The sequence below is a fragment of the Equus caballus genome, chromosome X (genome assembly GCF_041296265.1).
Source record: "Equus caballus isolate H_3958 breed thoroughbred chromosome X, TB-T2T, whole genome shotgun sequence".
NCBI classification, from domain to species: domain Eukaryota; kingdom Metazoa; phylum Chordata; class Mammalia; order Perissodactyla; family Equidae; genus Equus; species Equus caballus.
The window spans coordinates 28,300,465-28,325,582 of NC_091715.1; the positions used below are offsets into that span (position 1 = coordinate 28,300,465).

The window sequence follows — 25,118 nt, forward strand, 5'->3', positions numbered from 1 at the left end:
AGCCAACCTCTAGCCACCTCTAGCTATAAACTGTTAGTTATAAACCACTGAGGATTTACAAGAGCACACATATTATTGGGGCAATAACTAACAGATGCAAATGATTATCTTATTTCATTCACACAACAAATCTATAGGCACTATTATCATCCTCGCTGGACAAAAGAAGACGTCACAACCCAGAGAAAAGTTCAGTAAACTGCCCTGGGTCATATTAACAGACAGTAAATGACAGAGGAAGGGCTTGAAATTAGGGAGCCTGGCTCCAGAGGCCATATGCTAACCAGTACACTGAACGGCTTTGTTCTTGGGAAGATGAAATGAGATTATTTTTTTGAAAGTGCTTTGTCAATGTTAAAGCACACTAAAAATGTAAGTCATTATTATGAAGCTGCAACTCCTCTTCAAAGATGCTGTAAAATTCCAGCTAAGTTTTTGCTTTGTTTCATTAAAAAAAGGGACCCCAGGCAAGCACTAGATGATTTAAAATGCACCGTTCTTTGATATGCCAGTTACATAGGGAAAACTGATAAATGGTGAAATTTAACATGCCACCTTCCTTCCGAATCAGTGATAGACCGCTGCAATTTGCTAGGCAACTACCAAGTAAACAGAAAAATAAAGCCACGGTTTTCTTGGCAAGTGTCATTAAAAATAGATTAGGTTTACAGTAAATGTAATCTGTAGCATAGATCATACAGACAAAAAACCTGAAGGGGAAATGAAGGCATTAATAAGATATTTCTTAATTTTATGAAGCGTTACACACATCAGACCACTGAACCAAAATAACCTAGGGAAATAGCAATGAAACAGGGCATTTATTCCTCAGCTTCGAGGAGGCATGCAAATACAAATGGTGCAAAACAAGAAGCTGATTATGCCTGGAAACTGGAATAAACATAAAAAAGAAAAGTCTGGAAATGCTAATAGACATTAAGTTTATGAGGTGTGACTTTATTTACATGGAATATTCTCTATGGGCATGAATTTTTAAAATTTCATTCAATTTTTCATTTTTACGTATATCTAAACCCCCCAAAAGTTATTATTTTCTTCAAAAAAATAAAACTAGAATGCTGCACTGGGTGAAATGACTAATGGGGAGAACTGAAGGGAAACAGGACTCTCTGTGGAAGTGCACACGTAAGCTGAGCAGGGCATGATCAGAAGAGGGTCTTCTTGGGACCAGCCCAGTGGGGTATTGGTTAAGTTCGTGTACGCTGCTTCAGCGGCCCTGGGTTTCCAGGTTTGGATCCTGGGTGTGGACCTACACACCACTCATCAAGCCATGATGTGGTGGCATCCCACATACAAAATAGAGGACAATTGGCATAGACATTAGCTCAGGGCCAATCTTCCTCACCAAAAAAAAAAAAGAAAGAAAGAAAAAAAGAAAGAAAGAAGAGGGACTTCTTGATTTGGCAGGCTTTTGTCTGCAGGATTCTTTTTTTAAATAAAATACACAAATGACACTTTCATAAAGATAAAGAAAAAAAATGAACTTAGAAGAAAAGAGAAGAAAAAAAACAAAAGAAATGGACGAAACAGAATAGGAAAAGAGTTCTGCTTTGGAAAGCATAAGTAAGACTTAAATGATTTATACAAAACCTGTTGTTTCATAAATGTCTCCAAAATATCCCAGGTTTGATTTAACTGGCTCGTATTTTAATCATTTGCTTCTCCTCTGATAATTGTCACCTAATTTTCTCTGTCTTTCTTTGAATAAAAAGGAAATTTAGAGGGAAAGAGAGAGAACACTCAGAGGCGTTTTGCTGGAGTGTCTTTACTTTAGTATTCAGTTTTGAACACAAACTATTCAATCATTCATTCATTCACTTGTTCATTGACTAAGAAATGAATAGAGAGAAATGATAACTTCTCATTAGGGAGTAGGCATACACAAGCTCTGCTGAGAGAAAACTGCCCCTGTTTGATGTAAGTTTAGATAGCACTCTTTTTTTTCCTGCCAGCTACACCTTTGTAACATCCCACCACCTTTTTCATGTGAAATTCTGTGACACTTAGTCTCCCCCTACTGTACTTGGTCACATGATGTAGCTTTATGTAGTTCCTGCTGCATTTGACCTTATTGTCATTGCTTCATTGCCCAAATCTGTCATCGTTTTGAATCCTGGCAGCATAGTCTTACAATGCTATTTGCAAAATTTGTGTTCTTAAAAGTCGTTGAAAAAATTTTCCATAGGCCAGATGACTAAAATAACTGAAAAATTCGGCACTCTATCACATGGCTGTTGGGCATGCAAATTGATCCCACTGCTTTGGAAAACTACTTGGAAATACTTATGAAGTTGAACATGTGAATTCCCTACAACCCATCAATTATATTCCAAGTTATAAGTACACAACAGAATTGTGGGCACAGTTTTGTCAAGGGACTTGTACAAGAATAATCATACTGTCAATATTTGTAATAGTCCAAACTGAGAGCAAGCCATATGTCCAGCCATTGTAGAATGGATAAATAAATTGTGGCACCTTCATATAATGAAATACTATCCAGCAATGGGATTGAACTAACTATAGCTTATATGGAACAATATGGACAAATCTTAGGAACGCAATGTTGAGCAAAATAAGACAGAAACAAAATAAATACTGCATAAATACATTTTCCTGAGTTCAAAAAACACACTTTAGTAAAATCATAATGTATAGGGATGAATAGTTACGTGATCATGCTATTTAACAAAAAAGGAAATTATTATCTCTAGGGTGGGGAAAACAGGGGGACAGTGATGGAAGAGCATGAAAGATGTCTGAAATGTTGGTGATTTCTATTTCTTGATCTTGGTTATGGTTGTATGGCTGTTCACTCTGTGATAAATTACTAAGCTCTACATATGTATTTGTACACATTTGTGTGTGTTTTATTTCACAATAAAAATGATTAAAAACCAAACAATACTAATTAGGATGTCATGATTTTGGAAGCACCCCTACAAGATTATCTTCTGGTTCATTTCCATTCTTTAGCTTAAGTTGCCATGAAGCATTGCACTTTTTTAAACGGTTGCCTTCATATAGAGCAAGTCTTTCAAATAAACTACTTAAAGTCTTATCTAATATCTTTCACCATTATTATTTTGTGAATCAGTGACATATTAGCCTGGAATTGCTAGGCTGGAAACATATTCCAGATTTATAGATAAGTCTCCTACAATTAAAGACACTGAAAAATACTGACTAAGATATATAAGACAATTAACTTTTCTTAAATCTCGGCTATTTTAATCATAACTAAGAGCTCACTCTGAGGTGAAAGTCCTTTAATCACTTACAAATAAGTAATAACCATATTCATTAATCCTAAAACATATTTTCTCACATCTATGAAATCAGGGTGCATCTTATAACTAACTGCATCCTTAGTCTTTGTCAGCCTGGATCAAAGTTAAGACCTTCCAGAAAGAATTTTCCTTTGCTTTTGCCAGCCAAATTCAGGCACTACCCATCTGAAACCGTTTTAAATTAAATTCTCTGCTTGAGGTTTTTTGGACCACAATGGAAGTGTGAATTCAGACCTCAGACCTGCATGAGTACCGACTAGTTGTTCAAATTCTCTACCCAGTGCCAAGATTGAGATATTAAGGCTTCCTTGCTATTCCATTCTCTATGGCCACTCTATTGAGGTGCTTAGTTTTATACTGAATCTATAACCTTCGGTGACCCAGTTTTATTTGTTATACCCCCTCTTCCACCCAATCTGGGTTATGTTTTTCTTTTTTTATTGGTACATCAAATCTTACAATCAGTAGTGTCTTAGTTTATACAATATACAGGTCATAGGTAGAGATTTGCTTTCTTTCCAAAAGAAAATATTTAGCCTACAATTGGATAGGAAAACTCAGACTGATTCTACATGTATCATTTTGTTTAACCATGTATTAATTTTGGTCAAAATCTTGCCACATACTATATTGTCAGTAAAAGTATCAGGTTGCAATATAATGAACTCACTTTGAGAACTGTAAGTCATTCCACAATAGAAGACAGAATTATTGTTTCTATGTGCGTGCTTTGTGTTCCCTACTTGAATTATAAGACCCTTGAAGTCTCAGATTATACTTTTGGTAAAAACCCTAGGAATAGCAGCAGAGCACTCTCTGATACAGCACCAGAAGGTGAGAGGATGGCACAAAAAGACCGGGCAGGGTTCCGCTCTGCTGTCCACTGGGTCGTTAGGAGTCAGAATGCACTTGGCACCAACAACAAATGTCCCGTTGCCTTGCACAGTATTGGGCCTATATTGTAGTAGCAATAAAACTTAGTAAATGTTCGGAGGGCTGAAAAACAAACATGAGGTTTGCAAGAAGAAAACAAACAAAACTTCCATAAATAGGGTGTGTGTATGTGTGCACCCGAATACAAAGGAAAGGTCAACATCTGGGCGCAGAGGCAAAGAGAGCTTCTTGGTTGGTCTTCATTATGAAAATATTTTGGCCTTGCCAGGATTAGATATCACGGATTAGATATTATGGAAGAGTGCTTGGGAGGGGATTGGGAATCCTATCTACAATGCTTGCTCCAACAGATTCAATTCACAGCCTTAGTAGGTAATAAAAGAAGCCTCTGGACCATGTAAGGGATTGCCCAGGCATAGCCAGGTGCATTGGCCATTTTATGTATTAATACCAATCTCAAATAAATCACTTTTCTGGTCTGCCGTGGAAGGAAAGAGGATATTTCTGTCAGTAAGTGAATGGAGGATTACTGACTTGCTGACCTTTCCTGACTGTGATAAAAGATGACTTCTTCCCTTTCAGCCATACTTCAAAAATGGAAATTGCTCTTTTAAACCTACGATGTGAAAATGAAGTAGGGAGCCTGCTATTATTCTATAAATAGATGGTGGCAGAGGGTACCCCTTGGGAAAGGGAGAAATTCTCATTAGGGCTATTTTTTTGAGAGCTGTCAGTGTGCATGCATTTGCATTTAAAGACTGGAGAGAGGGGGAAGCAAGTCCTGACCGGATGTATTTTTAAGACTCTATTCTTATTCCTGCAGCATTTAAATATAGTGTGTAAAATACAGCACTCCCAATGTCTCGTGCTATGTTTGTTATGTGGATTCTTATGTCACTTTCCTGATGGAGGAGTAAGGAATGCAAAATTATTTTGCCTTACATTGTTAGATCCAAATAAGAATGGAAAATAACACGGCATGCATTTTCCTTTGACCCAAGAAATGTGACAGTTGTCTGGTATTTCAAAAACAAGTAGCTTTTACTGCTCCGGACACAGAAAAAGAGAATGTTCTAAAGGATCGGACTTTTTGTTAAATGTGTTCAAGGATCTTTTGAAGGCCTGAGAAATTTGAACAAATGGGAAAATGATAATGTAGAGTATTTAGTGATATCAAATACTGAAACAACTAAAATGGCCCAGAGGAAGTCCCACCACATCCCTGAAGTCTTCTATCAATTAAGTCTTAAGTGACCCTTTTTTCAGCAGTATCAGTTGTCAGAACCACTCTGTCTCATGTTCTGCATGCATGTGGCTTCTCTGGACAATTTGAAGATATTGTTCACAAAAAGCAGCAATCGCATATTGTGCCAGTGGACGCTTCTGGTGATGAATCATTTTGTCTTAAGGGCTCGAGGCCATCTGCTGTCATATTAGAAACACAGAAAAATGCCCCTCAAAGATAAAACTCACATCAATCAAGAGAACTTTATTTTGAAATTAAATAGGAAAAAAAACCCCTCAAAGTGAACGACTTAGCCCTTGGATGAAAACTGTAGAGATGACAGATAATTTGACTGCCTATAAGACTTTGTACTAAGAACTAAAAAAATCATCCTAGCATGTCATTTAAACACTTCAATATTTTTGGTCTCATTGCAAGAAAAAACAATCCCCCTTTTAAAGGTGTTTATCTATGTCATAGTGCATCTGATATTGAAATACATATTACATCAGCGGATTTTCATGAACAAGTAGTGATCTTTCTTAAAACACACACACACACACACACACACACAGGTTTGCCTTTAGGACATAATAACAAGAAGAGGGGATACTTTCCTAGGTTGAGTTGGGAACAGAAACGTGGGGCAGATTAAGTCCTTGATCTTGGGTTAGTTGTCTGTGCTGTGTATAGCTACTTTTTCATGTGTGGAGCCACTATGTTAGCCAAAGGATGAGCCAAGAATAACTGTAACCGTTTGGTATACTTGTTTAAGCATCCATGCAGATCAGGCCTCCAGAGGAACTGGATGAGTACTCTTTTACCATGTACAATCAACGAGTTCACTCCAACATGCTCAATTCTGCTTGGGCTTGATACATCTGAGCCCAAAGCAGCACTAGAGTGAAGGCGATGGAATCCTTGGTTGATGGTATTGTGTGTGCGAGGCATTACTCTGAAATCCTTAAGAGAAGCCATAAGGGCAAACAAATAGGCAAAGTCAGTAGGACTAGCAGTCTTGGAGAACACATGTGAATGGTGCTTTTTAGAGTTGAGCAGCGGGACAGCTCTTATGGGCCAATGCAGATTGCTGACGCATTCTAGGTGTAAGATGAGGGACAAATTACCATGAGTGGCTTCAGAGATTCCAGGGCAGATTTCATGCCATCTAATTATTGATCATTCCCCCTTAGCATATGACTTTGATCCTAGAAAAAACATACACACAGAAAGGAGAGTTTACACGAAAATATTTTCACTTAGTTACATTTTACTGTGAATGAGGCAACTGGGAACAATTTTGGCTGGTGAAATAGTGTTGGGCACCCTGGCGTGGGATGGGAAGTGTGTCAAGAAATCCTCCTGTACTTCTCAATTCTTTTCTGAAGATTTAGCACAACCTCAATATTGAACTCTCTAACAAAGGGTGCTTTGTCTAACAAAAAGTTCTATTGGTTCCAACTAAAACTGGTTTAACCAAAACAGGAAATTACTGGAAGGACACAGGAGTATTTCATGGAACACAAGGCAGCTTGACCTTACTAGGAAGTGAGACCACCCACTCTTTCATTCTCTCTGGGTCTTACATGGTCCTTCTTCACTGTTTTTCTCTGCCTATCTATTTCACTCCTTTGTCCTCTGCAGTTTTTCTTTGCATCCCTGCACACACCCCAAAACCTCATAGTTTATGCATTTTATTACTAGCTACATGCAGAGACCAATTCCAAATTAATGGGCAAGAGAAACAGGCAGCTAGCTTAAGGCAGGAACCATCTCTGCTGTAATCACCTCTGACCAGGGGTGCAGGGTCATGTAGTGCAAATATGGTTGCCTGCCAAGCCCTCCATTGTTCTCAGAAAAATCATTATGGATGGGGCATAGACGCCAAAGCTAATCAATTGCATCAACCTGTCAGGTTTCTACTCTCATACTGCACAGTCTTATATACACAGTTATGACCAGATGGTAAAACTTGGAAGATCCAACTGTTTGATCTCCTTTTCCTGTAGATATTTTCCCCAGTCCTTACTCTTGAGTTTAATGTTGTATTTCCATAAATTGTAAATCATTCTAAAAATGCTCCAGTTCCAAAATAGACAATATGCAAACCATTCTAAGAATATAAATGCATGAAATTTGTACATATTTATCACACTAATAAATCAAAACCAGCTTAACTTTAGGAAAGCAGCATGTTATATGTGTTTTCCCCATCCAAATAGCACAACAGTCAAACAAGCTCAACTGAAGCCAAACAGGGCTTTTGGTTTGAAGAATTCTGAATTATTGCCTCAACTTTTGGAACATTTCTGATTCAAAGATCTCATGCAACCATCGGCAGTAGGAGGAGGTCGCCATGTTTAGGATCTTACTTGAACTTCCTAAAGCTCAAATGCCTTGCTAAATATGTATTGTTTATTGACTTTCTGATATAGACAGGGAAAAAAACAACTTTATCCATCCCTGAAAAAATAACGGAAAGTAACTCAAAGTATTTCATGTCTTGAAAGTTGGCTGCAAAGATGTGAGAAATATTGAGGTTTGCAAAAAAACATTCTGAGAATGTATTTTCCAAAATTCTGCTTCATTAAGAAGTACTTAAAAAAAATCATGGTCTTTGGAAAACACAACTTGAAATTTTGTATGAAACATTATGCCTCCATAAGGATTTCTGTGCTAAATTTATGCCAAATTTCTTCCAACAGTGAATAGCATTCATAGCTTGGAGCTGAATGAGATACATACTTTTTCATGATCGTAAGTGCTAATTTTTTTATTATAATTTCTCATTTTGCTTCTTTCAGACACACCACTACTCAATTAACACAACCATAACAGCTAGATAACGTTTAAGAAAAAGAATCACCTAAAAGTTAAAAATTGGAAACCTTCTTTTGATGAGTTGTCACATTACCACTGAACAGCAACATGGCCACAAAGGGAGACTTACTCTCCAAAAACACTTTGACACAGAAGTTTGCCTAGGAGAGGGTGCCAAGAGTGACAGCATTCTCTCTTTTCAGTTAACATACAGTATCAAAGTCTAGCAAAGTAGTGTTTCTTCTCCATTTAACTCTTAATTTAACTTTCCATTCATAATAATCTTAAGAGCAATGTCTTCTGTTCAGGTTTAAAACAGTTTCTTTGAACTCTTCCTGAAATGATGTGTTTATTAAAAATTTAAATAGGCTGCATGATATTTATTTTACCCTGATGATGATAAATTCAAAGCAACCAAGGGGCAGTCTTCAGTACCATCATCACATATATGCAATGTTTTGTTTAACTCCATGCCCGACTGCCTCTCTTCCATAAGAAACGCCTTCGGGGCACCCACAGACACATCCTCACCCATGCCAAAACGAGTGTGTGAGTGTGTGTGTGTGTGTATCCATATAGGGAAATACTAGACAAATTATATATAAATTGTTTAGATATTATTTTCTTCATTAATCCCTGTCACATGCAGAAATTGAAGTATTCAAGGTTTTTGCTGGTTTGATGACATGATTTTCCAGTCCTTGTTCCAAGCTTCTTTTATAATCATTATTCCTATGAAGTCATTCAACTTGGAAAAATAATTGCTTGCCAAAAACTGAGTTTCTCTGGTGAACCACTCAAAACAGCTTTAGTTTTACAAAGAACACCATTCTTTGTGTGCTGTTAATCTTGGCTTAGAAACCCCACATATTATCCTTCCCACTTGAACAGTTCCGCTCCTGTTCTCTTAGTTATACTTTGGAACCATTAGACTTACTGCTGGAATATAAATGTGTGAGTCACTTAGCTAGCGACTCTTTGAAAACAGATTTTCCAAGTGCAGATATATGGACCGTCTGCTCATGGCAACATTTAGCAGTTGTTCAAAATGTGAGGACTTCCCAAACAGTATGAAAATCTGCCTTAGATAAGAAAATTTGTTGGCATTTTATTACATGGAGTTTTGTTCTTTAGTCAGATTTTAACTTTGACATTAAGTAGCTATGATACCACGTTCCAATACTTGACATAGAAGTTAAATTATTCAAATAAATTAGTGCTTCCTGTGGAAATACTAAGCACTTAATTCTAATTTTTATTTGCTCTTTTAATCTTATTTAATGTTACACTTTGGAAAAGCTATTAACAGAAGGTCATAACATGAAAGTTTGATAAATTAGAAACCCAGATATTCAGTGGATGATTCTACAGAATACAAAATAATTTCACTACCAATTTATTTTCTAACCAAAATGACTTAAAATCATCAAAATGGAACATTGTGTTGACATAGCATGGGCTCGACTTAATAAAACAAACTGCTAACAGGCCAAAATGGTTATTATGGCAAAGCAAATTAAAATTGCTTTCCTGTTTCACCTTCACAATGAAATCTCTGAAGGCAAAGAATTTTCCCTTGTCAAATCGTAGTGAAGTTATGTCTCCATGTCTTCCAAATTCAGAGAAACTGGGTCATGAATAATTGCCAGGCAGGACATGTTTGTAAAGGTGTTTTGCTCATGAGAATTGTGTATAAAAATGAAAGTACTTTATGCTGAAAATATATCAAATGAATGATGCTACTCCATCCAATTAGAATAAGGCCATTGAAAAGGAAAATTTCCAAAATGACAGAAAATTTGTGAAAATGTTAGAATTTCTGTTAAATATGCAAATTTTTGAAAGTTTGATATTAAATATACCAAAGGCTTGCAGATAATTTACGATATTTTGTTAGCAGAAAAATATACTGTGAACCTCTCAAAATTTGAGTACATAAGACATGAAAAGATATCTTCGTAACAAAAATATGTATTTTATATTCAAATTGATTTTATCAACAAGAAAGTTTGCTCAATTATATATGGCTCTACCTATATCTTCAGGAAAATATTCTGACAATCATACAAGTGAATTTTATTGCCTAATTTAAATTTCTTTCCAAGTATACTCACCATTTATATACACAAAAGGTGACGGGAAATTTTGACTTTAATTTTATGAATTTCTTCACATTATACACAACGTGCACATGTGCACTGAAAATTTAGAGTGCCTCTCTAATTAAAAAAATAGAAATAATGCAGGAAAGCCGGCTTTAACATACCTTGCAAACACTGAAAACTAAACAAAAACCAAAATAGAGTATCCAACCCTTTCACTATTCCTGTTTCTAATTGTGTGATGAGAGTAGGAAAAACAACAGACAACACTGTATCTCCCTTCTGTGTATTTTAAAAGAAAAAGTTTAAAGACATTTAATATCACTTCTTTCTTTTCTTGTTCATATAACTCAGCTGCAGAGGACAGAAAGGATCTTGAGAGAGAACTGAAATCAAAAATAGTTTTAAAAATGTGTACACAAAATGAGCATGCCCTATTAAGCTGTGTTTTCTAAATAAGATATAAAGGAGACAACGCACGGAAGACACGTAATTTAGAAACCTTTAAAGGGTCTACATGGTAGAGAAGACACAAAGTCAAACCACATCAGTGAAACCACTTTTATTTTTATTTTTTCCACATAGATAACTTCATGTCAGCTACAAAAATCATGAAATGAAGAACTGATCGTGAAACTGCAAACTCAAAACCACTGGAGTGATAAACAGGTTTCCCCCAGAGGACTGTTAGAAAAGATAACCAGAATACCGTGAATTCATATTTAACTAGTAAACATATCTCATTTTTAAAAATAATAAATATAGAACAGCAGTAGAGAAACTAATAGCATAAACAGCATGAAGTATATTTTATTTTTTAAGACAGATGAAATTTCTAGGCACAGTTTTAGGCATTAAAGAGGACACAGAGGCATAGGTTAGTGTGCGCTGCTCTGTACAAAAATACAGTCTGAATAAATTACATTGCTAGCCATACAATTAGACGTCACTTACCAGTCAGTTCATTGCATGTTTAATAATATACAGGTACATGCTAATCCATATATATCATTTATATTTCAAACACATAGATCTCTCTATATTTATGTCTTTAAAATTTACATGTTGAACTTACAAAAAGCTAAATAGTTGTGCAAGAAACCCAAATAACTAGCCCTGCTGAGTACTTTATGCTATATGTGTGTATGTGCATATCTCTCTCTCTCTCTCTAAGATAAACAACGGGTTCATAGTTAACAGTTTTGCTTGTAAGAAAACATCAAACAAACCTAAAGCTGCAAAGACATAATGTGAACGTAGGTGAAAAATTCACTTGTGTTTATTCTGATAGACAAAACAGTATTTTGGATGAGCAACAACACCTTTCATGTTGTACTGAGCTTGTCAGTCATGAAACACCTTCAAATATTAGTGAGGGTAGAAATATAGCATGGGGCTCTTCACTGGGAAGGGGGAAAAGTTATATAAGAAATCCACTTTTCAGTAAACTGCAAATATGTGTGCCTTAGCCTATAACATTCTGTCATTTTCCAGCTTGTCATATTGACAGAGAATGCAAACTTGGTAAGATTCGAGACGTGATATTGGTCTAACAGCACACTGCATCCTCTACTAGCACTAAGAGAAGTGCCTCATTGATGTCAGCACCGAAGTACTGTTCTTCTATTATTCAGGAATAAAGAGATTCTCTCACAATAGAGTTTTTAATAGCCGAAATCCCGATTCAACAAATATGGTATTTCTCATGCTGCTCTGACAATATGCAATTAACTGCAAGATAGTCTGGCCCAGATTTTACTATTTCTCAAGGAAATTGCTTCAAAAGATCCTGTAATACTAATATCTTTCTGGAAAATTTCCACTCATAGTTTCTTATGATTCTATACAGAATCATACACTTTTACAAAAGTTTCTCTCTAGGATGCATTTAATCACTTTTGTCTGTCATTGCTAAAATAAGAATAAGCCTGGTTCTTCATATTTACTCTGTGATTCTCTAGAAAAGTCACGAGTTTTTTTTTAAAGCATTTGAATAATAAAATAGTTTTTCCTCTGTTGTTTTGGCAACAGTTCTTAAGACAAACTGAAAGCAGAACTCTGCTTTGGGAGGTAAAACAAATTATTAAATACTATTGATGTGGTCCTGCTCTTCACAGATTTTGCAATACAACAGTACATCGGTACGTTTTCAATGATTTTTCCAATGTTTCTTCCTGCGAGGACATACTGTTTTAATGTCTTTGTTAACAAAAATAATTATTTATAACTTTTATATTAGAGCTGTATATTTGATATAAAAATATGTTTATAATTAAACTACCCAAATTTGTATATTAAACAGGATTAACACAAGTTTGCAGTGTGAGGTTCGTTGCAAACTTCTTCCCTATTATCGACATTTCCTTCCATCTGAACAGTCAACAAACGATTCCCGTAACATAAATCCATCATAATTGTGTGCACAAATCAGTTAGCCCATTCGTTAACTTCAGAGGACCAGGTGATAACCAGATGAATTCTACTCCTCTACTGAGACATTTAGACATTTATATAAATCTATCAATATTTCTTTACTTTTTAATAAAGACATTTAAAATACTTGAAAGAAAAGCAGCCTTCTATTTTAAAGAATTTTAAACAAACTGATCATCCTAATTGCTACTCTCTTTTGAACTACGGTGCTTACAGAACAATCATTCATTTTCAGATTAACACCATTTCAGTTTTTCTTCTTATACAATTCTATTGAAACTTTCCAGTGAAACAGTAGAGAACATAGAGCAAAAGCTTTAAGGTATATGTACTTTTGTATGGTACATTAGTGTGAATACCGATCTAAGCCTCTTAACAACGTGTACAAGGTTAGTGTTCAAATCACTTCACTAGAGCAAATATTAATTTTATGTGTAATAGGCAAATGCATGTGTAGGGCTAGGATACAACTTATTACCATTTATACTAATGGTTCACCTTCTATAAAAATATTGAAGCTTGTTACATATGCACAGTTATTTGCTGTAATGTTTGGTAAATGCTTTAAAGGGTACTTAGGACAAAAGCAACTCATGCATATTTCTTTCTAGTTGCCCCAAGGGAAAGTAGACTCTCAATTTTCCTCATTCTAGATATAGCTGAGGCACAATTTCTAACCACATAATGAAAAGCACATGTCTCCGAGTCTTGACTCCCTTCCCAGGGAGATGCTGATTGCCACAGCATAGCCTCCCATTAAAAGAGTATTCTTGAGGGTGGAATATGTACCATTAACCAGTTACATTCAGAACTCCCATTAGATGCTGAAGGGCAGTTCACTTTTCAAGAGCTCACTCAAGCAAAAAACCAACGGCCAATGTAGTCATTGGGTGGGATAAGCAGGTGATAAGGACTCTAACAGTGGAATCCTTGTCAGCACAAAGGAACTTCTAAGTGTTGCTTATGCCAGCTGCTCCCCTGCAGGCAATAGGAGATTCAGGCATTTCTCATTCCAACTAGTTTCTCACAATGGTTGCTGTCATATAGACCCTTCACTTGTCAAGAAAAATGACATGAACATATTGGAAGTTTGCAGCATTTGCCTATGTCTAATCAGCTCTCTTAATTTGTGCAGGTCCCTAAAATGGATGTAAAAGCTGGTTATGATGTTGACAGCCAAAAGGCAAAAGATATTAAATCAACTGAGCAAACTGCTGGATGCTCCACAAGGGTTTTAGAAAATAGTGAGTTAGAAAAGATGCAGACGTAATCCTTTTGTTGGATGGTGGTTTTTTTTTAAAACTTGAGACTATCGGTTCTAGTAGTAGTCTTCGTAGTTCTTAGGGTTCAGGCAATAAAGGATGGCACCCCCAAACGAAAATATAGTCGCACCCCAGGCCAAGCCATAACCCCAATTGAACTCATGGTAAATTTTCAAGCTCACAGTTTCAATGAACTTGATTGGGTAAAGGACCAGGCTGCAAACCTGTAAAACAACTGAAAGAAAAGCAAAGCACAATTAGAAAAATGTTATTCACGGGAAATAAAATGACATAACATATAAATATACATATGTATGAGAATTACTTTTTAGTCAAAGAAACATAAGAGCCAAAAAATTTGAAGCACTGCTTATTCTAGATGATATACTTTCAAATATTAACAATTTTTTCCTTAACGCTATTTCACAAATATTAAGAATCACTCTATTAATAATTAGTACATCATTATAATAGTATTTGATGAAAGAATGAGTACAATCATTTATATGAGCATAGAAGGTAGTGATTCTCACTTTACAACACATATACAATTACCACTATTATGGCAAGTAGTACTAGTTAAGCTAAACTGTTCCACTATACAAAACCTGTAAATAGCTCCCCAAGAGTAGTGACCCCAAATACTAGCTAAAACCCTTGTTATTTATTTATGCTCTTGAGGAATTGGAGAATTGGAATTCACTTGTACTGATGAAACTAGTCAACCTGTGATTCAAGATGTGCTTTTGCTGTTGTCACTTCTCAATACCATCTAACTCAGCCCAATACTCCAGCAGTCCAGCCCCACCTTGATGTCTTTGCTTATACTACTCTGATTAAAAACTGTTTTCATTCTTTTCCTCTCATCCAGTCCATACCTCTCATCTTTAAAAAGGGGGCTCAAAAGTCATCTTTGTCAAGAAGCCACACTCAATTATACCTTTTCTATTACATCTAACAGATGACATTTATATATTTATTCCTCACCTACTTTCAAAAAAGAATTAAGTCAATGAAGACATGGGCGACAACAGTACTGAAAACTCAAGCTGATGATGGCCACCTCAGCCGAGCACAAAACTTAGCTCTCAGTCCTTAAATCTTAGTTCTCAGTCAGGGCTAAAGGGGAAACGTGATGAGTCATACCTAAGACAATAAAACCAACCAATTAATCAGGAAGGGGAAGGTTGTTTTTTTTAAATGCCTAAAATTAAAGTGGTATTTATCCTGTGGATATTTTTATATGGCAGAACTGGATTACACAAGAGATGATGTCTCCCACTCAAAATCTTAATTTCCTATTGGATCAACTATTCTGTAATTTCTATTTTATTTAAATCAATTTAACCAGAATTTGTGGAATGCATCTGTCTCATTCTCTACTATAGGAAGGCTTCCACCATCAAGAAACAGACAATCTTCTCCCTGAAAAATCGGGGGTACAGTAATATGTGACAGGGGCTGGCAACCTATCAAAGCTGGTCTGCTGTTTGTTTTTGAAAAAAGTTTTCTTGGAACACAGCCAGGCTCATTCATTTATGTGTCTGCGACACAATGGGAGGGTTGAACTGTAGCTGCAACAGAAACCACGTGGCCAACAAAGCCAGAAATATTTACGATCTGGCCCTTTATTAAAAAAAAGTTTGCCAACCTCTGATATATAGAGTAAATTTTTGGTTAAAATGACTATTACTTCTCATCTTAAAAATACTATAAATTCCAAAAGTGCAACAATAAAAATGTAAACAATTAAGGAGTAGGAGACAAAAACAAACTTTGATATAGTAAAAAGAGATTCAGTTTATTGCATTTTTAAAAAAAAGAATAGAATGGATAGTGTGTTCAATTAAACTGGAATTTTGTGCTTTAAAACCTCCCATCTATTCTCAGTACCTTTAAGAGATCATTCCCAAGACGATTAACGTTCCTAGAAAGTCTACTTAAGTCATCTATCTGGCATAAAAGTGATGAACTATTGAAAATTCATGAGTGGCTGGTTCCTCAGAATCATTACTTTCCATAAGGCTCTGACTAGGGGCCAAGGGATCTTTCTGGAACCAGACATAAGAATTCCAAACATTTTTGCCATGTAGCTCAACACTGCTCTGGGTCAGCACTGGCCTGCCATGCTTCCATGTTACTACTGAGAGTGGATGGATAAACAGGTCCATAACAAAAAACAATCACTCAACATCCAAAATGGAAATCACACCTTGTTTATAGTTTAAAACTCTCAGAAAAGGTTTTAGGTCATTGTGAGGACAACTGACAGCATATTATATAACTCACACTTCATCCATTTGCAGCAAGTAAGCGCTAAATGTATACTAATTGAAAGAAATTCAGCAGGCTCTGTGCTTTTGTGAGGAAAAGGGTGTTTTCATGTTTTAATGTCTTAAAAGTAACAAGCGAATTACTATCAACTCAGGAACTACAAAAAAAACAAATTCCAAAGTTACTAGGTGAGTTTTAAAAAAGGCATTTCTCCTTAGGTTTCTCTACTCTGGTCACTAGTCAAATCATGGCAGCTCCTGTCAGGATATGACTGAAATATGAGTGTGAATTAGGAATAGCAATTCATTTAGTCATTCAACAAACTGATTCATTCACTAAATATTTGAATGTTTCTAAAGTCACACAGTTTAAGGCATTGGTAATAGAAGTTGCTACCCTCATGGGTGGGCAGTCCATCAATAAATAAATACAGAATATGGCAGGTATTGCTAAGAGACATGAAAATACAAGAAAGCAAGAAATCAAGACAGAGGGATGCAGCCTGCTCTTTTAGAAGGAGAGCTGAAGAAGGTCTCTCTGGGGAGGAGTCATTTGAGCACAGACCTGAATGAACTGAGGGGTGCAGGTCAATATGGCAGGGGTGAGCAATCCCTAACTCGTGATACAGGAGCGCACTGGTACAGTGGAACATCAGGAAGAAGGCTATGGTTGCAATACAGAGCAAGGAAGGGAGTGGCATGAGCTGAAGTGGAAAACAGAGCCAGGGGCCCATTCGGGGATGGCCCTGTGACCCCGGCCAGGGGCCTGGATTTTATTCTAGGTGTGATGGCCAGCTGCTAGCGGAGTTTGAGCAGAGAAGTAATAACTGATCTGAATTATATTCTAAAGGGATTATACTGCTTCTTTTGTGAACCAGCCAGTCCCTGGAGTCAGGTGTTTACCTAGACTGCTTTTAATATTCATTTCAATGTGTTTTGCTTAGCAAATATTTGGCCTCCGTGGTACACTACAATGACACAATTTCCCTTTAGTGGAATAGTGGAAATCGCACTCCATCAGGGTGCAGTGACACTCTCCTGAGCAGCTTTCTTAGAGATAAAACTTCATTGTGGTGTAGCCAGATGAAAATTACCCTAAAAGGCTTTTTGCCTCTGAATTATTTTACTCACTTTGGAATCACGGAGAAAAATGCATGTAATAGCAAAACTGTAAAGAATTTGTAATCATTTGTAAATAATTTTCCATTTAATAAAATACAGAGATGCAGGTAAAAATGCCTCCTTGCCTCTTGTAGATGCTGTAAAGGAAAAAAATAAACCTAAAGAATCCAGAACTCAAGAAGATATCACCCTATTTCTACCTTACCACCAATCAAGGAAACATAATAGTCATCGGCTGTAGTATTCTCTCTGCTCTACCTCAGAGGCAACATCAGGAAAATTGTGTAGCATTTTAAAATTTGAAAGGAATTTGAGTTTCATTTTATTTCCCCTTCCCACTTTTTTGAAAAGAGACAACAAAACTACCACACGTGAAATTGTGTGAAGACAAGCACGAGGAGAACTTGGAGGTACTAATTCTTGTGTTGTTTCCAGCTTTCTTTAAGGGGATGTTTTTCAATAGTGAAATATTGAAAACATTCAATACTGAAATACCTAACATTTTCTTCTAAGGGGATATTTCAACCAACGTTTATTGGATGCCCACTGTGTTCTAGGAGAAAGGGTAAGAGAGATAGGACATGGCCCCTGCCCTTTTCTATTTCACACTCTGTGGTGGAGACAGACACAGAGATAATTACAAATGAATGCGTTCAACAGTAGTAATAGAGGCACGATCACTTGTAATCCATTCACCACACGTTTACTGAGCTCTAACGATATTCCAAGCACCGCTTCTGCCTGGAGAAGGAATTCCAGGAGGGCTTCAAAGAGGACGCACCATTTGAACTGGTTCTTGAAGGATGGACAGGACTTGGTCAGAAGAGAAAGATGAAAAGACCTCTAGGAAGAAAAAGCAGTTTGTATAGAGCTTAGAGGTCTAAGAGGGTGTGCTTATAGAAAATTCACTTGGGTAAAATGAAGGGTACATTCACACAGAGATGTTTGGTTCAGACTATAAAAGGCTTAGTGTGTCACAAAAATAATAGACTGGTTTCTATAGGGAGACATCTCAGAGGTTATTTTAATTGTAGAGGCTGCTGATGCCCTAGACAAATACTTTTTTCACCGTCACTCCTATGTATGTCAGCCTGACTTCCAACTGGCACCACCTGCACTTCTTTACCTGACTTTTCCTCTGGCCACTAAAGCTACTTTGCTTGACTGTGGGGCAGGCCTGGTGCTCTGCGAAGTTAACACCTGCTGTCTCCCCATCATCCCCAACAGTCCTTACCAATGACTCTCGGGATTTGGCTTATAAATATCCCAGGTTCCCTGGTCCACCCCACGAGATAACTCTGAGCTGTGTGTTCTACACCGGTTTCCACAATTTTTCCGGGAAGATTAAGCTCCAGCTGCTTACAGTGATAACTGGTTTGATAATGTACTTCTTTACTGGTTGCCTTTCCTTCCCTCTCTCACTTTCCATATCTCTTGTTTTACCTCCCAGATCAAATACTTGCACTTGATTCGTCGTCTTAGGTTCTGCCTCTGGGGACACTGAAGGGACAAGGGACGAGACCAGATTTGTGTTTCAGAAGTATACCTCATGTGTTTGGTGCAAGACAGACTAAACGAGGAGGAGACTAGAGAAGGACAGGCCCCTAGGAGGTTAGTGAACGCATGGACACCTGTGCGCAGTGATGACTAAGGTGGGGTCAGTGGGAAAGAAAGGTCAGAGAGTGTAAAGAAAAGACTATGAAAGAAAAATTGAATAACCAGAACCTAGGAAAGGGAAAGAAAAGAGCCACATAGACATTTTAAGTCAGATGTTACCAGAGAAGAATAAAACAAAGCAAGTTCATATTTAGGAACCGAGGTGTTCCGCTTGAAAAGCAGCTACAGACTTAAAAGAGAATTTAATGATAGAATTGATAGGACTTACCAGCCAATTCCCTAAATATAGAATTTACATAAAGGAAATGATAATTTGGAGAATAAAAACATCTGCCCACGAAGGGCTAATATGAAGCTATCAATGTCTTTTTTTAATTTAATCTATAACTACTAAAAGTATTAAGTGGCACTGATGCTGTAAATTATTCTAGCCAACGGGTAGTTTGATGTTGATAAAGATCTGTAAATAAAACTCCTTTTTAGTTTGAAATGTAAGCTGGACACTGATTTTTCTGTCAAATCTAGACTCAAAGTCCCTCCAGCCATCTCACTGTATTATATGATGGCGAGCAGCGCTGCCAAACGGAAGCCTCTCATCTGCGATAGCTCAGATAAAAAGCAGCTGCAGGACTCCGAAGAAAAAGTTACCATTCTGCATAAACGTTCAGTTTCAGGAGGCTTTTTGCAGATGTAACAGAAAGGAAACATCATTAATATGAATACAATTAGTGGGGATTCTGTTATTTAAAATCTGAATTATAAAAGACTGCGAATTTTCTGCAATTTATATTAAAGACCTTGGACAAAAAAGGAAGCAGTCACCCTAAGTCCCAGTGGCATAAAAAGATCTGCAAAACCAGACAATCATCACGTATTATCTATCACGGTCAGTTACACGATAAGGGATACGCTGTCGTCAGCTGTGCTAGAAACATGCACAGCTTTCACGATGTGCTATGGTTCAGTCATGCTGCACCGATCAGTCTGTGGTCCTTATGACATCTCAGGTTGCTGACTCCCTTCAGGGGTTGCTCCCAAGAGATGGAGTAACTGGAGTTACAGGATGGACTCCAACTGCAGTACCCAGTCAGCAGCTGAATTCAAAATTCAAGGCTGATTCTGCTCTTGTTTTTCTACGTTTTATATGTACCCAAGTAAAGATGACTTGTGAATCCCCACTTGGCCTTTCAAGTCAGATAGATGTCCTGAATTGAAATTCTGGCTCTGCAACTTACTAGCTGGAGAACCCTGGGGAATTACTTAACCTTTCTGAATCTCTCTCTTCATTGCTAATATAGGGAAAATAAATACCTAATCTTAAGATTGTTATATCAGAGAGAGCATGTGCTAAGTGTCTAGCAGTGTGACACATGGTAGGTGCTCAGTTTACTATCATCATCAAAATTACTATTATAGATAATCTCTTATTCTGAAGTCTAGACTTCTAAGACCAGTGAGTGAGAGAGTTGTGGAACATAGGACAATGTTTTAGATGGGCTGCAGTGATGGCTAGCTCTTAGCTCTTCCGGCAACCACTCAAGCAGTAACAAGCCCACCTTAAATTAAGGACCTCAGAGAAAAAGAGAAGATAAAAACCTTTCAAATCTGTTTGGCTGTCTTTATGAGACTTAATCATCAGCTTTTAGTAAAAACCCTTAGAGTACATTATCTAACACCAAGATCGTATAGTTACAGACTACTGGTGCCCAACGCATACTTGTTAAATAAATGAAAAAATCATTTTTATAACTATTACTTTTTTTGAGCTGTTTTGGTCTTAGCTTTGTGATCATGTGAAACTTGCTGCTTCATAAATTGCAGAGAGAGAAATGGTTTAAGGAAAACAATTACAGTTAGCTAGTTTTTTACATGGCTGTTTTTCTCTATCAGATTATAAGCCACATGCCTTAGTCATCTTTCCATCACTCATTCAACTATTTATTGAGTGCCTCAGAGTACCAGGCACAGCACATGGTACTGAAGTAAGTAAGTATGGAGTCCTGCGTAGAGATGTTTCCAAGTGGTAGTGCTATGTCGCTTTTGATTTTATGAACTGCATGCCTCAGCAGAAGAAAAGAAAGCATATTTCCTGGTTGAGATAGATACCACTCTCTGCATGTGTGAACACCAAGATAAGGCTTGATATTATTTGGAGAAGAACTATTTTGAGAAAAGGGGAGAAACGCAGACCATTTTCAAGCAGACCAAGGTGAGTAAGAAGGGGAAATGGCCCTAAATACACATTTACAAAGAATCACTAAATTGAATTACAAGTGAGATACCACTAGACTAAGTATGTTTACTAAGAAGCAAGCCAAGTAAACAACCGTGATTTTACCCAGCACTGTTTCAAGTAGGCAGATTTCCCAACTCTGTTAAATCTTACACCCAAATCAATAATGGATTATTATGTGTAATGAACATCTTTTCCAGAAATCAGCTACAGGCAACTCTCTCATGGCTTTTGCAGATGGGAAAGAGAAACGCTTTTAAGACATGTTTCAAATAATCAGCAAGTTTTACCTTGCTTATATGCAAATTAACCCTAAACTACTGGTTATTTCAAAAACGTTCCCATAAGCACAGTGTCAAAAGAAAATGAGTAAAGTCAAATCTCAGCACAGGTACATTTTTAAAATGTAGCAGCATAATGTTCATTGTAGGTCTCAGAGGATAGAATATCGCTGTAAGGATTCCTTTCATTATTTTATAATTTCCTAATATTTGTGGCAGAGCTAAATCAAAACCTTTATTTTGACCAAATACATTACCTTTAACTTATGTTCATTTAAGTATGCTTTCTGTTACAACCAGTACTTAGTTTCACATTTTCATAAATTTCGCTATACTTGGAAAAACATACAGAACTTTTTTAGAAAAAACTGGAAACTTCCAGTTATTTTTCTAAGATTGTTTATAATAGGTGCTATAAACAACGGATTTCTTTATAGATTCTGCGTATGCCATTTATGTGGTAAGTTAAAGGCTAAATGGGGTAGTAAGTAGCACAATAATATTGTATACTTACAAGGGAATATCTAGAATACCTCTATATCTTCCTAAAATCAGAAATATCTGAATATTCTAAAAATTATTCAAAACATAATCCCAGTTTTAAAGAATGATATATCATTTCAGAACAATTTATCAAGAAATTCTATTAAAATTTCCAATCAATTTGTTAAAAAATCCTAGATGCAAAGACAAAGTTATACTACAATTAAAATATCAAAGTTATTTCATTCTAAAAATAGAAAAAAAACATGGTAAATCTATGAACAAGAAAGAAACTACAGAATAGTGACGTAATCTTTAGGAGAATCTTCCTGTTGTACTAAACGATTCACAATAGAGACCTTTATTACACATGAGAGCAGCAAAATAATGATACGATGGTCACCGCCTAAGACGTCAAAATATTTTTTGTAATAGAAAAATGAGAAAGTATCTGTGGTGCTATTTAGCCAATTTTAGAGGTGTCTTAACACAATGTTCAGTCTGTAATAGGCACCCAACAAACAGCTGAATGAGGGCGGGAGTCAGTAGTGAATAACCACTAGCTTAAGATTCAGTAGCCTCCCAGCCCCAGCTCCACCACTATGTGTGACCTTGACCAAGTCACTTCCGAGATTTGAATTAGATGTACATCTAGATTCCTTCAGCCCTTTGGCCCTTCGTTTTTACAAGACCTACATTCTGACTGGTGGCCTTCAGGGGTCTAAGGAGATGAACACAAACAGCAGGGGGCAGCAGAACACTGCTGGTTTATATGTTTAGCCCAAACTACCCTTCAAATCCTGAGAAATTTCATCTATTCCCATCTTTAAACAGTTTTAAAAAACCCATCTAACAGCCTAGATGGTTCTGTCAGTGTCTTCATTATTGACAGTCACAGGGGCTTATTTGGCAGTCTGCAAATCAGATCTGACTGACAGGGTAAATTGAAGGCACCACAAGAATGTTTCAGATTGAGTCAAGAGGAACAATATATTCAAGGTTATTCTTATAAATGAAAATTAAAACACATAACAAAGTAATGTACTGGGCTTTTAGTCTTGTAAGCCCCTTTTCTAAATAGTTCCCTGACTTTTAGTAAAACCTCCACTTTACCTTGGTTGATATTTAATCCAAGTTGTGCTTCAGAGAACGATGGTTGTTCAATTAATGAATATGCCACTGACCTCATGCAACTGAACTGTCTGATGGCTCAAATTATACATTAAGATTTTTCAGTATAACCATGTTCATTTCCAGATTTATAACTTTAAGGGTACATATGCCGGAATTTTTTCAGTTTCACGTCAGAAAAAATAATGTTGCCTTAAGATCATCAAGGGGGCAGTAAAAGGAGGGGGAAAAAAACTGAATGTGAAGAAACACTGTTGGTAAATACATCTGCAGCAATTCCTAAGGCAACAACCCTGTCAAGAACTATTATTTATTCATGTTTTAGTTAGAAGTTTAGAAACTGCCACTGTGCTTGCTCTGTGAAATGCTTAACACACTGAAAACTGATAATATGATAAACCTTTAGCCAATTTACCTTAAAATATAACAAATGTCTCTCAATTTGTATGTAATGCAGCAACCACATACTGCTTCTGCAGAAGGGAGGATGGTAGAAAGGTTCATGAAACTTTAATACCGGTTTGAAAGCAATGAATATATTTACCTGCTGCAAAAAGCATGACAGCAACAGGTCTGTAGAAGCGCCTTCGAGATCCCACGCAGATAGAAATCAAACCCACCAGGAATGCAATGAGAATGATGGCAGCACCGCCCAGGAGTAAAGCCAGAGTAGCAATCTGCCAATCTGCCAAGAAAAGAGAAAGGCATTGCTTTTAAGCAAGAAGTCCTCCAAGTCCTCAAAAACAGAACTACGCTCAGCAGCCTTCACCTTGCTGTAGCTAAATAGATGCGATTGTACTGCAGGCTAAGCATCCTCTGAGATTCAAAATGCCTTGCAACAAAAATTACTCTAAATGTCCTTATACAGAGAGGTCTCCTATGTTAAGCTCAGCAGTTTTTAGACCAGGGGCCTCCCATGCTTTTCTTCCAAGGCCTCTATTAAGCATTCACGCTAAACTTGGTGCCCCCTCCATGACCTATTTTCATTATTATTAATAATTTACTTAATTTTCTATTGAGCTACAAAGTTCATAAATCTTAAGTATAGAAAGCAGAGAACTTGATGAATTTTTATATCTATTTATATACCCATGTAACCACCATCCAGATTAAGATACAGAACATTTCCATCAGCCGGAACATTCCCTTGTGTCCCTCCCCAGTCAATAATCACCCTCCCACCCAGGCTACCGACAGACACCTATCACCACGGATTCGTTTTGCCTGTTCTTAAACTTTATATAAATCGCATGAACTCTTTTGTGTCTGGCTTTTAAGTCTGTAATATTTATTTTGTGTCTAGCTTTTATGTCTCTGATATCCATCCATGTTGTTGCATGTGGCAGAATACATTCCTTTTTTTTTTTATTGCTGCCTTTGTTGGAAAGCTTTCTTCTCTGCACAAAAAAACTCCCAAGTTTTTATTTGCCTTGCGTCCCCTCCCCTTCACTAAAACAACTCCCCCAGCAAATTAGCATCAGGAGGATTGGTGGTTGGTTGGTCGATTTTTCCTACTCTCATTTCATTCTAATCTTACTGTTGTATTTACCATCACAAGGACTGTTTCTGAAAATAAGTACTCCCAGGGAGCCAGAATGGACTCTGAATGGCTGCTCGGCACCTTTCTTCATTCATACATGGAAACAGTATACATGGTCAACAGTACTGACCACTTACTATGTGCAGGCCTCTCTACATGGATACCTTGAGAGTCTCCCACGCCCTAAGGGAAACGTAAACCTCATTGAAATGTATTCATCATTTCTTATAAAGATGTAGAAACAGTATGACAGAAAACTGGCCCATTTTCCATTCCATAAGAAGAGTAGAATGTTTTGTAAGCAGCAGCAAAATAAATAGATGAAAGCACTATCCAGCTTAGGAAGCATCACAGAAAATGATACCGTGGAGAACATTCTTCAGTGGGGGTT

At 36.9% G+C, this 25,118-nt stretch overlaps 1 protein-coding gene across 1 annotated transcript in view; it reads right to left on the minus strand.

The window, feature by feature from the left end:
* Nucleotides 1-10,899: 10,899 nt before the first annotated feature.
* The window catches only part of TMEM47 (transmembrane protein 47), a 28,710-nt gene continuing 14,491 nt past the window's right edge, over nucleotides 10,900-25,118 (minus strand). Inside the window, exons 2-3 of the mRNA XM_023634317.2 lie at nucleotides 23,732-23,872; nucleotides 10,900-14,282 (exon numbers count right to left, since the gene is read on the minus strand). Coding sequence (XP_023490085.1) covers nucleotides 14,104-14,282; nucleotides 23,732-23,872 — 320 coding nt within the window. The 3' untranslated portion in view covers nucleotides 10,900-14,103. The remainder of the gene's footprint in view (nucleotides 14,283-23,731; nucleotides 23,873-25,118) is intronic.